The sequence below is a fragment of the Rhinopithecus bieti genome, unplaced genomic scaffold, assembly GCF_001698545.2.
Source record: "Rhinopithecus bieti isolate Rb0 unplaced genomic scaffold, ASM169854v2 scaffold_15136, whole genome shotgun sequence".
Taxonomy (NCBI): Eukaryota; Metazoa; Chordata; class Mammalia; order Primates; family Cercopithecidae; genus Rhinopithecus; species Rhinopithecus bieti.
In genome coordinates this window covers 1,248,780-1,262,505 of record NW_016808217.1, presented here as the reverse complement: position 1 = coordinate 1,262,505, position 13,726 = coordinate 1,248,780, and the positions used below count along the sequence as shown (strand labels likewise).

At 37.3% G+C, this 13,726-nt stretch overlaps 1 protein-coding gene across 1 annotated transcript in view; it reads left to right on the top strand.

Moving 5' to 3' along the window:
• SQLE (squalene epoxidase) overlaps positions 1 to 13,726 on the top strand; it is a 28,960-nt gene that overhangs the window by 11,345 nt on the left and 3,889 nt on the right. Inside the window, exons 5-9 of the mRNA XM_017885937.1 lie at positions 2,387 to 2,500; positions 2,587 to 2,758; positions 4,952 to 5,047; positions 11,754 to 11,896; positions 12,330 to 12,426. Coding sequence (XP_017741426.1) covers positions 2,387 to 2,500; positions 2,587 to 2,758; positions 4,952 to 5,047; positions 11,754 to 11,896; positions 12,330 to 12,426 — 622 coding nt within the window. The remainder of the gene's footprint in view (positions 1 to 2,386; positions 2,501 to 2,586; positions 2,759 to 4,951; positions 5,048 to 11,753; positions 11,897 to 12,329; positions 12,427 to 13,726) is intronic.

The window sequence follows — 13,726 nt, the reverse complement described above, 5'->3', positions numbered from 1 at the left end:
GACAGAGCGAGACTGTCTCAAGAAAAAAAAAAAGAAAATGGAAAAATACTCCCAAATATAAAGATTATAAAAATTACCTGTGATCTTTCTGACTAGAAATAATTACCCTTGTTTTTTTTTTGAGATGGAGTCTCGCTCTGTCACCCAGGCTGGAGTGCAGTGTCGTGATCTCTGCTCACTGCAACCTCTGCCTCCTGGGTTCAAGCGATTCTCCTGCCTCAGCCTCCCGAGTAGCTGGGATTACAGGTGCCTGCCACCACGCCTGGCTAATTTTTGTATTTTTAGTAGAGATAGGGTTTCACCATGTTGGCCAGGATGACCCTGATCTCCTGACCTTGTGATCCACCCATCTTGACCTCCCAAAGTGCTGGGATTACAGGCGTGAGCAACCACGCCCGGCCAGAAATAATTACTCTTGACAGTTTGCAGGATGCATTCCAATTCTTGCTTTCCCCTCTGTGTATCGATGTATGAGGATATGTGAAGTTTCTCTGCCTATATTTTATTTTTTAACAAATTAAGATAAAAATCCAATGTTACTTTTTAAGATACTCTTAAAATCATTACATTAGTAATATGTATTAAATGTTGATAAATTAGAAAATAAAAACCACACATTGGACACATGTTTGCACACACATGCATGTCCAGTTTATATGGATAAACTGGAGATAAGGAATTTAATTTAAATTGCTGAAATGTGCTGCTTTAGAAATATATTTTTTTTTTATTCTTTAGTGCAAAGTTTATTGAAGGTGTTGTGTTACAGTTATTAGAGGAAGATGATGCTGTGATGGGAGTTCAGTATAAGGATAAAGAGACTGGAGATATCAAGGTGAGAAATACCAAATGTCACCTCTTCTGAGAGATGTTGTTTTTCCTTCTTTTTCACTTACGGCTTTAAAAAAGTAGGCGTACCGTTTTACAGGTTGAGTATCTCTTTCTGAAATGCTAGGGATCAGAAGTGTTTGAGATTTTTTATTTTCTTCAGATGTTTGCATTATATTTACCAGTTGAGCATCTCTAATCCGAAAATCTGAAATTTCAGATGATCCAATGAGTATTTTCTTTGTCATATTGCTGCTCAAAAAGTTTTGGATTTCAGATTTTTGGATTAGAGATACTCAGCCTGTGTTATTTTTCAAATGGACTGAGTTATTTCTAAGCCCTATGCAATAGGATAGGTTTCAGATTGCAACACATTGTGCTTTAGAGGACCTCAGAAGGCTACGCAAAAAGCTTTTTAAACAGAACTAATATGAATACTTTTGAAACTGAGTAATATACATCAGCAGAGAAGCAGAGGGGAACTAGTAGAGGAAAGAAGGCAAGATTTAACATAGAAGAAATGATTCAGATAAAATGAGCAACTTAGGCAACAGTGAGAGAATCTTTTTCAAAACAATTTGTCCTTTTATTTTATTTATTTATTTATTTAATTAATTAATTTATTTATTTATTTATTTATATGAGACGGAGTTTCACTCTTGTTGCTCAGGCTGGAGTGCCATGGCACGATCTTGGCTCACTGCAACCTCCGCCTCCCAGGTTCAAGCGATTCTCCTGCCTCAGCCTCCTGAGTAGCTGGGATTACAAGCACGTTTCACCGCACTCGGCTAATTTTGTATTTTTAGTAGAGACGGGGTTTCTTCATGTTAGTCAGGCTGGTCTTGAACTCCCAATCTCAGGTGATCCGCCCACCTCAGCCTCCCAGAGTGCTGGGATTACAGGCGTGAGCCACCATGCCCGGCCAATTTATCCTTTTTTAAAAAAAAAGTTTATTGTAGTAAAAAACACGTAATTCTGGACTGCTCCCCATAGGGTTACCACCTCTTAGAAATTGTACTGTAATGAAGTGACTGGAATGTTTTCGGGTTACCACCACTTAGAAATTGTACTCTAATGGTGGCGACTGGAATGTTTTCTCTGCTTATGTCATAGTATTACAAATACATGTAGTCATTTGTACAAAAATTCTTCTAAGCCCTTGCTGCTGACTAAAAGCACTATATGAAGTTAGAGAATTTTAGAATGAAAGAATCTGGCTAGTCCCTGGAATTTGTAATGAGATTCACGCTCTGTGTTACATGCCTGCCTTGCAGTTGTTTCCCCCATTGTCTTTCAAAGTGGAGAGTAATCGCAGATGGTTTGCATGGGAGGGCTGCAAAGGGAGATGATCCTCAGCAACTCAGAGGAAGTGTCTAAACACTGCTCATGCGTTATCTGAAGCCCACATAACAGTTTCTTCAATAGTATTACCTTCAGCTACCCTCTATAATGCTATCTGATAATATATTTAAATCTCTTCATGCACATTTTTAAAGAATGGCTGTTTTTACTGTGTGTTTCTGACTACTAAACTGAGTAGTCTTCATTTCTGTTATAGGAACTCCACGCTCCATTGACTGTTGTTGCAGATGGGCTTTTCTCCAAGTTCAGGAAAAGCCTGATCTCCAATAAAGTTTCTGTATCATCTCATTTTGTTGGCTTTCTTATGAAGGTACTGTAGGAGTGTATTATTGTAATTTCAGTAAAATAAACTTGAAATTTGAAAATTATTAAAACATTTTCTTTTTTTTTTTTTAGAATGCACCACAGTTTAAAGCAAATCATGCTGAACTTATTTTAGCTAACCCGAGTCCAGTTCTCATCTACCAGATTTCATCCAGTGAAACTCGAGTACTTGTTGACGTTAGAGGAGAAATGCCGAGGAATTTAAGAGAATACATGGTTGAAAAAATTTACCCACAAATACCTGGTAAGAAATGGCATCTTCAGTTCTTACAAAAGATGTGTCTAAAATAGGCCAGAGATAAGGATGGCAGGTGAAACGTTCATCCAGTCAACCAGATATGCTGGAACTGAACTACTTAAACTAGCACATAAAAAAAGCAAAACAAACTCCAAATTAAACAGAAAAGTTTCCGCCCAGGCACAGTGGCTCATGCCCATAATCCCAGCACTTTGGGAGGCTGACGTGGGTGGATCACCTGAGGTCGGGAGTTCAAGACCAGTCTGACCAACATGAAGAAACCCCGTCTCTACTAAAAATACAAAATTAGCTGGGCGTGGTGGCTCATGCCTGTAATTCTAGCTACTTGGGAGGCTGAGGCAGAAGAATCGCCTGAACCCGGGAGGCGGAGGTTGTGGTGAGCCGAGATCGTGCCATGGCACTCCAGCCTGGGCAATAAGAGCGAAATTCCATCTCAAAAAAAAAAAAAGAAAAGTTTCAATATGTTTTGTCAGGTAACAGCATAGTTTTAAAATAATTGTTTTATTGGCATATATGGTATTTTAAAGGTTGTCTCTGGACAGGAATCTGTTTCTGAATTCTTTAAATATCTCTTATACCTGAATATTTTGTGCTTGGTTTTGTAGTAATGATAGCTGCCATTTCTTGAATGCTTACTATAAAGTGTTTAGCAAACACTTTCATTTAATCTATGTAACCACTCTGTGAGGTAGGCATTATCATTATTCTCATTTTACAGATGGGAGAACGAAGGTTCAGAGAGATTAGTTAGTTCCTCCAAGTATAAACTACTAGTAGTGGCAGAACCATGGTTGATATCAGGTCTGTCTGTCTGCCTCTTTGAACAGACATGTCCTGTCTGCAGAACATGAGAATTGTAAGGGATCTTCAGAGTCATACTAGTTTTGAGTTGAATACAAAGGCTTCATGAAATTTAGATATCTTTGTTAAAATATTAATAAAAATTACTTTTTCACAATTCTCAAGTTTTCATGGTACAGTATTGAGGATCTTTTTTTGAGAATGGGATGATGTAGGAAAGAAATGTAAAAAAAATTTTAAAATTTTGATAAAATTGAAGGGAAACCCTGATTGTCAATTATGATATGATTGGAGTAATAGGAAACTATTTTGGTATGAGTACATTTTGTTTAAATATTCTTTTTTTCAAGTTATTTTTTAAACTAAGTGAAACCACTTTAGTCACAAATTATTAACAGAAATGAAATGAAATGAAGTGGGTAAACTTAGATTTTAAATAATGACATTTTCAACATGTACATGGAAACATTTCAATAAATTTTCATTTAGTTAAGCCACTTTTGAAGCTTTCAGATGGGGAAATTACGAATTTTTATGAAAAGGGTTGTCCATTGCCTGATATTTTAGCGTTTATTTTCTTTTATTGTAAATGCGGTGGTTTTCTTTTCTTATTTTTTTTTTTCCAATCCAGAGGTTAATTGGAGTAGACTGCCCTGAAATTATGGGGAGAAACCATTGGTAGGTTTATATTAGTATTAGTTAGATTACCAAGATTCTACCCCTTGTATGAATGGAATAATTTTCAACAGAGGCTTCTGCTACTCTCTTCCCAGATTACACTGCGAATTGTATGACAGTTCATTTTCTATATAAGTAGCACAGAAATTTAAAGCTTGCTTGCAAGTACCTCAGAGATGAGCTAATCCAACCATTTCATTTTTATAGATGAAGAAACTGAAGCTCAGCGAGGTAGGGCTGGCCTGTGCTTCTAAATCGAATTCTCTCTCTAGTGTACATACCCTCCAGCTGTTTGTGAATTAGTAGTGTATTTCATCTGATTATTACCAGAATATATTGATTATAATACATTCAATATTAACTGCGGGCAGTAGTCTGTTAACATTTGGAAGAAAGGTGGGCGGTTTCCCCCTGTTTCATGTCATCTGAATTTGCCCCATTGTTTTTTCATTCAGTTGTATATGTGTTTATATTAATGTTTTCTTAGATTCCTTAGTCATTCCTTAGCATTAATAGCTAAGTGCTTAATGAATAACTGTATTAATGAAATAATTAGTTCTGGATTTATCACAAGGGATATATGTAACAACCATAACAGATGTGTAGTAGGCATTTGTTTATATTTGATAAGAAAATATGTGATACTTTGAAATTGAAGTGTTATAACCCAGTTCTTTGGGTGTGTGGGATTGATTGCAGATCACCTGAAAGAACCATTCTTAGAAGCCACTGAGAATTCTCGTCTGAGGTCCATGCCAGCAAGCTTCCTTCCTCCTTCATCAGTGAACAAACGAGGTATTATTTTTTGGGCTTATTTTATAAAGGAATCAATATTCCAAATGACAAATACATGATTACATTTATACTGTTACGAGTAACATCTGGGACAGATAGTTTGTTACTGTGGATTAGTGCATTATTAATACCAAAATTAGTTTTATGATCTATTTAGTTATTAACACTGAGTGTATAGAAGTATTGTGCTAGTCAGGGAAACGACAGGTAAAAAACTGACCTTGACCTAGAGAAGGCAATTTTCTACTTAGGAATGTAGACAGATAATTTTACAACACTGTTGATAAATTTTGTAATAAAACCCACAGATTCAGTGTCAAGGAGTGTGCAGAGCAGGGAGGGAAGCTTGTGAAGTGGGAGGGGTAGTTAGGGAGGACATTGTTCAGGAAACGGTGGAAACAAAGGACCTTGGACCTGGAGGATAAGTGGGAGTTCATGAGGTGGACAGTAAGATGAGGAACTTCTAAGTAGATGGAATAACACTGCCAAGGGCTGAGAAATGGTGGCACTTTCCAGGAACTCAAGTAGTTTCCTATGGCAGAAGCATAGGGTGAGTGTCAGAGTGGTAGACAGATAGGATATATGTTTGACATTTAATCTTTCAGACAATAGAAAGTCATTCGAAGTGTTTTTTTGTTTTAACTTTATTGATGTGTAATTCACAAATCATTCAGTTTGCCCATTTAAAGTGTACGGTACAGTGATTTTTTTTTAGTATATTCACAGTGTGTGCATCACCACCACAATCAAATTTAGAACATTTTTATCTTGCCCAAAGAAACCCATTGGTATTCACTCCCCATTTCCTCCCAACACTTAGCCGTAGGCTACCCCTAATTTACTTTCTGTGTCTAGATTTGCCTGTTTGGGATGTTTCGTAAAGGCATTGTATAGTAAAGCCCTTTGGAACTGGCTGTTCATTTAGCAAAATGTTTTTGAGGTTCATTCATGTTGTAGCATGTTTCAGTTCTTCATTTGTTTTTATGGCCAAATAATCTTCCATTGTGTGGCTATATTACATTTTGTTTAGCCATTTATCAACTGATGGATATTTGGGTTGTTTCTACTTTTTGGTTATTACAAGCAATGCTGCTATGAACATCTGTATGCGAGTTTTTGCGTGGACATATATTTTCATTTTTCTTGGGTATATACCCAAGAGTGGTATTGCTGGATTATATAGTAATTCATGTTTAACTTTTTGAGGAGCTGCTAGACTTGTTTTCCAAAATAGCTGTCCCATTTACATTCCCTTTAGCAATGTGTGAGTTCTGATTTCTCCACATCCTTGTCAATGAGTGAACACTTGTATTATCTTTGTGTGCATAGCCATCGCAGTAGGTGTGAACTAGGCTTTTTATCATTGTGCTTTTGATTTGCATTTCTCTCGTAGATAATGATGTTGAACATCTTTTCATATGCATATAGGCCATTTGTTGTTTGGAGAAATGTATATTTAGACTTTGCATTTTTTTTTAATTGGGCAGATTTAAAAATTCTTTGTTGTTGAGTTTCAAGAGTCCTTTTATATTTTAGATACAAGTCCCTTATTAGATATGTGATTTGCAAAATTTTTCTCATTCTGTGGGTTTTCTTTCCATTCTTCTTGATGGTTTCCATTGAAGTTCAAATGGTTTAAATTTTCATGTTTATTTTTTCTTTTGTTGCTTGTGCTTCCAATGCCATATTTAGGAAGGCTTTGTCCAATCTAAGGTCAAAAAGATTTACTCCTATATTTTCTTTCTTCTTTTTTTTGAGATGGAGTTTCGCTCTTGTCGCCCAGGCTGGAGTGCAATGGTATGGTCTTGGCTCACTGCAACCTCCACCTCCTGGGTTCAAGCGATTCTCCTGCCTCAGCCTCCCGAGTAGCTGGGATTATAGGTGCTTGCCACTATGCCCAGCTAATTTTTGTATTTTTAGTAGAGATGGGGTTTCACCATGTTGGCCAGGCTGGTCTCAAACCCCTGATCTCAGGTGATCCACCCGCCTCAGCCTCCCAAAGTCCTGGGATTACAGGTGTGAGCCAACATGCCTGGCCCGTTACTCCTATATTTTCTTCTAAGAGTTTTATAGTTTTACCTCTAGTTTAGGTCTTTGATCCATTTTGAGTTAAATTTTGTGTCTGTTGAGAGGAGGGGGTCCAGCTTGATTTGTGTGTGGATATTCAGTTGTCCCAGTATCATTTGTTGAAAAGACTATTTGTTCCCCAGTGAATTTTCTTGTCATTGTGGTCAAAATTCCCTTGACTGAAAGGTAAGGGTTTCTTTCTTTCAACAATATTTTGTAGTTTTCAGAGTATAAGTTTCGCATTTCTTTTGTTAAATTTATTCCTAAGTGTTTTACTTTTTTTGATACTTTTGTAAACAGAATTTTCTTAATGAGGCAGTGGCGTGATTAGACTTTTATTTCAGGAATATACTCTGACACTTTTTGGAGGATGGTTTGGAGGAAAGTCCAGTAAAACATATATTAAGATTATTTAATTATTCTGTCAGTGATGATAAAGGGGCAGAACTAGGGTTGTAAAATGAAAGGTAATGAATAAATTTGGGTAATATCTAGGATGTAGAATTTACAAAACATGGTGATGATTTGGATATTGTAATAAGAGAGTGAAATCTCTTGATGTAAATTCCAGGTTTCTGGCGTAGATAGTTTTGCCAGTCATTTGCTGACATAGTAATAGGAAAAGGAGTTAATTGGGTTTTCTTTCTTTTTTCTTAGTTTGTCTTAAAGGTTTGCTGATTTTATGTTTTCAAAGAACCAACTTTTCATTTTGTTATCTTTTGTATTTTTTTCATTTCATTTATTTTGGCTCTGATCTTTATTATTTTCTACTAATTTGGGGTTTGGTTTGCTCTTGCTTTTCTGGTTAAGATGCACTGTTAGGTTGTTTATTTGACATTTTCCGGCTTTTTTGATGTAGGCACTTACTGCTATAAACTTTCCCTTTCCCTTTAAGTATTGCTTTTGCTGTGTCTCACAGGTTTTATATGTTGTCTTTCCATTTTTATTTCTATCAATAAATTTTTGTATTTACTTCTTAATTTCTTCATTGACCCACTGGTCATTCAAGAACATATGGTTTAATTTCCATGTGTTTGTATAGTCTCCAAAGTTCCTCATATTACTCATTTCTAGTTTGATTCCATTGTGGTCAGAGAAGATACTTGATATGATTTCAATTGTTTTTTGAATTTTTAAAGTCTTGTTTTGTGGCCTACCCATGATCTATCCTTGAGAATGATCCATTTGCTGAGGAGAAGTATGTGTATTCTGCAGTTGTTGGATGAAATGTTCTGTGAATATTTGTTAGGTCTCTTTGGCCTGTAGTCCAGATTAAGTCTGGTGTTTCTTTGTTGTTTATCTGTCTAGATGATCTATTCAGTGCTGAAGGTGGTGTGTTGAAGTCTCCAGCCATGATTGTATTGGAGTCTATCTCCTTAGTTCTAATAATATTTCCTTTATATGTCTGAGTGCTCCAGTATTGGGTGCATATAGAATTGTTACATCCTCTTGCTGAATTGACCCCTTCATCATTATATAATGACCTTTGCCTCTTTTCATAGTTTTTGTCTTGAAATCTATTTTACTGATGTAAGTATCATTACTGCTGTTTTTTGGTTTCCATTTGCATGGAATATTTTTTTCCATCCCTTCATTTTCAGTCTGTGTGTCTTTATAGGTGAAGTGTGTTTATTTTAGGCAACAGATCGTTGGTTCTTTTTTAAAATCCATTAAGCCACTTTATGCCTTTTGAGTGAAGAGTTTAGTCCATCTACATTGAATGTTATTATTGGTAAGTACATACTTACTATCAACCATTTTGTTATTTTCTGGTTGTTTTGCTTTCTTTTCTTCCTTCCTGCTTTTTGTAAAGGTAATTTTCTCTGGTAGTATGTTTTAATTTCTTGCTTTTAATTTTTTTGCCTATCTCTTGTAGGCTTTTGATTTGAAATTACCATGAAACTTGCAGATCATATCTTATAACCCATTATTTTAAACTGATGACAACTGATTCCACAAACAGAGAAAACTAATAAAAGTCTACACTTTAACTTTATCCCCTTGCTTTTAACTTTTGTGAGTTTTGTACCTTCATGTAATTGCTTACTGCTCGTTAATGTCCTTTTCTTTCATATTGAAGAACTCACCTCAGCATTTCTTGCGGGAAAGGTCTGGTGTTGATGAAGTCCCTCGACTTTTGTTTGTGTGGGAAAGTCTTTATTTCTTCTTCATGTTTGAAGGATATTTTCTCTGGATATACTATTCTAGGATAAAAGTTATTTTCCTTCAGCACTTTCAGTGTGTGTTGCACCTCACTCCTGGCCTGTAAGATTTCCACTAAGTCTGCTGCCAGACATACTGTATGTTTCCATAGGAAACATACAAAAGCACAATGATACTATGTACTGCCAGACATACTAAGCCAGGAGTTTCACACCAACCTGGACAATAAAGCAAGACCCCATCTCTACAAAAAATTAAAAGATTAGCAAGGCATGGTGGCGTGTGCCTGTAGTCCCAGCTATTTGGGAGGCAGGTTGGGAGGATCACTTGCTCTAGAGCTCCATTGTTTGTTGTTTCCTTTCTCTTGCTGCTTTTAGGATCTTTTCTTTATCCTTGACCTTTGGGAGTTTGGTTATTAAATGGCTTGAGCTAGTCTTGTTTGGATTAAATCAATCACCAATCCTTGCTTGGTGTTCTGTAGCCTTGTGCTTAAATATTGGTATCTTTCTCCAGATTTGGGAAGTTCTCTGTTATTTTTTCTTTGAATAAACTTTCTACCCTGATCTTTCTACCTCCTTTTAAAGGCCAAGAACTTAGATTTGCTCTTTTGAAGCTATTTTCTAGATCTTGTAGGTGTGCCTCATTCTTGATTATTTTTTCTTTTGTCTCTTCTGTGTATTTTCAAATAGCCTGTTTTCAAGCTTACTGTTTGATCAGTTCTGCTGTTGAGATTCTGCCGTGTTCTTCAGTATGTTAACTGAATTTTTTATCTCCAGAATTTCTGCTTGATTCTTTTTAATTTCAGTTGTTTCGTTAAATTTATCTGATAGCATTCTGAGTTCCTTCTCTGTGTTATCTTGAATTTTGTTGAGCTTCTTCAAAACAGCTATTTTGAATTCTCTGAAAGCTCACATCTCTGTTACTCTAGGATTGGTCACTGGTGCCTTATTTATCAGAGTTAATTTAGTGAGTTTATGTTTTCCTGGATGGTCTTGATGCCTGTGGATGTTTGTCAATGTCTGGGCATTGACAAGTTAGGTATTTATTGTGGTCTTCAGAGTCTGGGCTTGTTTGTACCCATCCTTCTTGGGAAGGCTTTCTAAGTTTTCAAAGGGAAGTGAGTGTTGTGATCTAAGTCTTTGGACATAGCAGTCGTATCTGCATTAGGGGGCACCCCAAGTCCATTAACATTGTGACCCTTGTGGACTCGTAGAGGTACTGCCTTCGTGGTCTTGGGTAATATCTGGGAGAATTCCCTGGATTACCAGGAAAAGAACTCGTGGTTCTCTTCCCTTACTTTCCCTCAAACACAGAGTCTGTCCTTTTGTGCTAAGCTGCCTGGAACTGGTGGGGGGAGGGGTGACACAAGTATGCCTGTGGCCACCACCGCTGGGCCTGTGCCGAGTCAGACCTGAAGCCAGTACAGCACTGGGTATTGAGCAAGGCATGTGGCGATGACTGCCTGGTCACCGCTGTTGTTCCCTCAAGACTCAAGAGCTCTACAGTCAGTACAAATCCAGCCAGGCTTGTGCCTTTCCCTTGAGGGCATTGAGCTCCTGGGGGCCCAGGACTGGTCCAGAAATGCCGTTTAGGAGCCAGGGCCTGGAGTTGGGAACCTTAGGAATCTCCTTGGTGCTCTATTCTACTGTAGCTGAGCTGGCACCCAAACCTCGAGATATATTCCTTCCCACTCTTCCCTCTCCTTTCCTCAAGCAGCAGCCTCTCCCCATGGCCACCACTGCCCCAGGCCTGCAGTGGGTACTGCCTGGCTGCTTCTGGTGTTCACTCAAGGCTCCAGGGATCTTCAGTCAGCTGGAGGTGAATGCCGCCAGACCTGGGTCTCTCCCTTCAGGACAATGGGCTCCCCTCTCACCCAGGATGGATCCAAAAATGCTGTCCAGGTGCCCAGACCTGGAATCAGGGATCCCAGGAACCCCCTTGGTGCTTTGTCCCACTGGCCAAGCTGGTACCCAAGCTGATTTTTGGTTCTTATGAAGGTGCTTTCCTTTGTGGATAGTTGTTCATTTTAGTGTCCCTGTGTGGGAGGGGGATGATCGCCAGAGGACTTGCTTTTTATGCCTGGATACTTGTAGATGCCTGGATACCTGTAGATTTTTTTTATTTACTTCATATTTTAATTTTAAGGCAGCCTTATAAATGTATTGACATTGTTGGACTTGTCATTAGGTTTGTATATGAGTTTCATGAGGGCAGAGACCACACTCTTGTTATTACTGTATCCCCAGTGCCTGGCTACCTGTTAGGTATTGATTCAATACAACATTGATTCAATACAATATTGATTCAAACAACTCTTGAATTTTTGCCTCAGCAAATTTTAATCATGATTTGTTTCCATGTATTTTCACATTTTTCTTATTATCAGCTTACATCAGTAATCTTTATACATTGAGTTGTCTTTCTTTTTGTCTCAAGTGATGCTCTAAGATAAAATCTTCATTACCTCTCTTCGTAGGTGTTCTTCTTTTGGGAGACGCATACAATATGAGGCATCCACTTACTGGTGGAGGAATGACTGTTGCTTTTAAAGATATAAAACTATGGAGAAAACTGCTAAAGGGTATCCCCGACCTTTATGATGATGCAGCTATTTTTGAGGTAAAATCAATTATTTTGACAAAAATGTCTCAAAATGGATTTATTTCTGAGGGTTAAGAGCAGTGGGGCTCTGATGGGGAGATCTGTACTAAGGAACCTGAGCTTTATAATAGCTCTTAGGCATCTTGCTTAGGCATGAAGAACCTGACATGCAACCTGCGAATCATAGAGAATTTCTAAATTTGAATATTATGTAACACTGGATTGCTATGGGCCACTTAGCTCATAGTGGCTATAAATTTAGCTTCAGTGTCATATAACCCATTGCTCTGAAGGTGATTTTTTTTTTTTTTTTTTTTTTGTAAATGATAAACATAAGGCAATATTACTTGCAGATAGTCCTTAGAAGGATAAATGTCAGTTTGAGGGGATTATAAACATCAGTTTGTGCTTTTATCCTTACCATATAATAAATGAGCTATTTCTTTTTTAGGCCAAAAAATCATTTTACTGGGAAAGAAAAGCATCTCATTCCTTTGTCGTGAATATTCTCGCTCAAGCTCTTTATGAATTATTTTCTGCCACAGATGGTAAGTGTAGCACGTTTTAGTGAGTATTTCTCAATTGCAGATTTTAGCATAGGAAAGGAATAAAAAAGTTAGTGATTTGTCCAGAAATAAAATATTACCTGAGTTTGCTAACTCCCAAGTTGGTAGTTTTTTAAAAAATTCCATTTTGAGCAACAGTTTTAGTTTTAGTTTGGAAGGGAAACTTTAGTTTTAGTTTGGAAGGCAGTGGAATTTCCTTAGACAACATTAATAGTAATGCCTCAGTAACATATTCATTATTTTGATTTCCTTTGGTGCAGACTAGATCATTCATGTCCCCCCACACACAAGATTGTGATGGAAGGTGTTTTGGCCATGTATTAAAAGGCAATAGTCTTTTCTTCCTAACACTAGTTTCAATTTCTTTTAACGTAGTATTTTATAAAATGAATATGAGCTGTTAATCTTGTCCCTGTTAAAAGCACAAGTAACAATGCGTTCACTCTTTACTTATTTGGACTATTTCGGTGTTTTTGTTTCTGTTTCCATATTATAGAGAGGTCATGGTCAATGTATATATTATAGAAAACACAACTTAGCAGAAGCAGTGTTAGAAATGGAGGAAAAGAGGCCAGGCGAGATGATTCATGCCTGTAATCCCAGCACTTTAGGAGGCCAAGGCAGGAGGATCGCTTAAAGCTAGGAGTTTCACACCAACCTGGACAATAAAGCAAGACCCCATCTCTACAAAAAAAATTAAAAGATTAGCAAGCCATGGTGGCGCGTGCCTGTAGTCCCAGCTATTTGGGAGGCAGGGTGGGAGGATCACTTAGGGCCAGGAGTTTGAGGCTACAGTGAGCTATATACAGTGAGCTAAATACAATAGTAGGTTAATGAAACTAGGCTTTACAGTTTTCAAGAATACATATTGACTCAAATGCCATTACTCTAGTATATCTGCAACATAGCTCTTTGTATAGATCATACAAGGCCCTAGTGGTAAGTGCTGTGGTTATAATTACAAAAGATGACATAGTAAAATGCTTTCTGTGGCCTCTATAACCATTAACTCTTCCTAAGGAAAAAAAAACAACAACCAAAAAAACTCCCACAAAACCACCAGTCTCACTGGTTGTGATTTTCCAAACAGATTTCTCTTGCTAAATTGGCACAAAAGTTAAAATGGCTGGTTGGGCAAATGAAAGTAACTTAAGTTCAGAGTTTTGGGCAAATAAAAGAAAAGAACTAAGTTTAGAGTTTTGGGCAAATAAAAGAACTAAATTTAGAGTTTTCTGAGCTCTTCTTTCTAAGTTTTTCTAACTTCTTGAGTTCTTACATTATG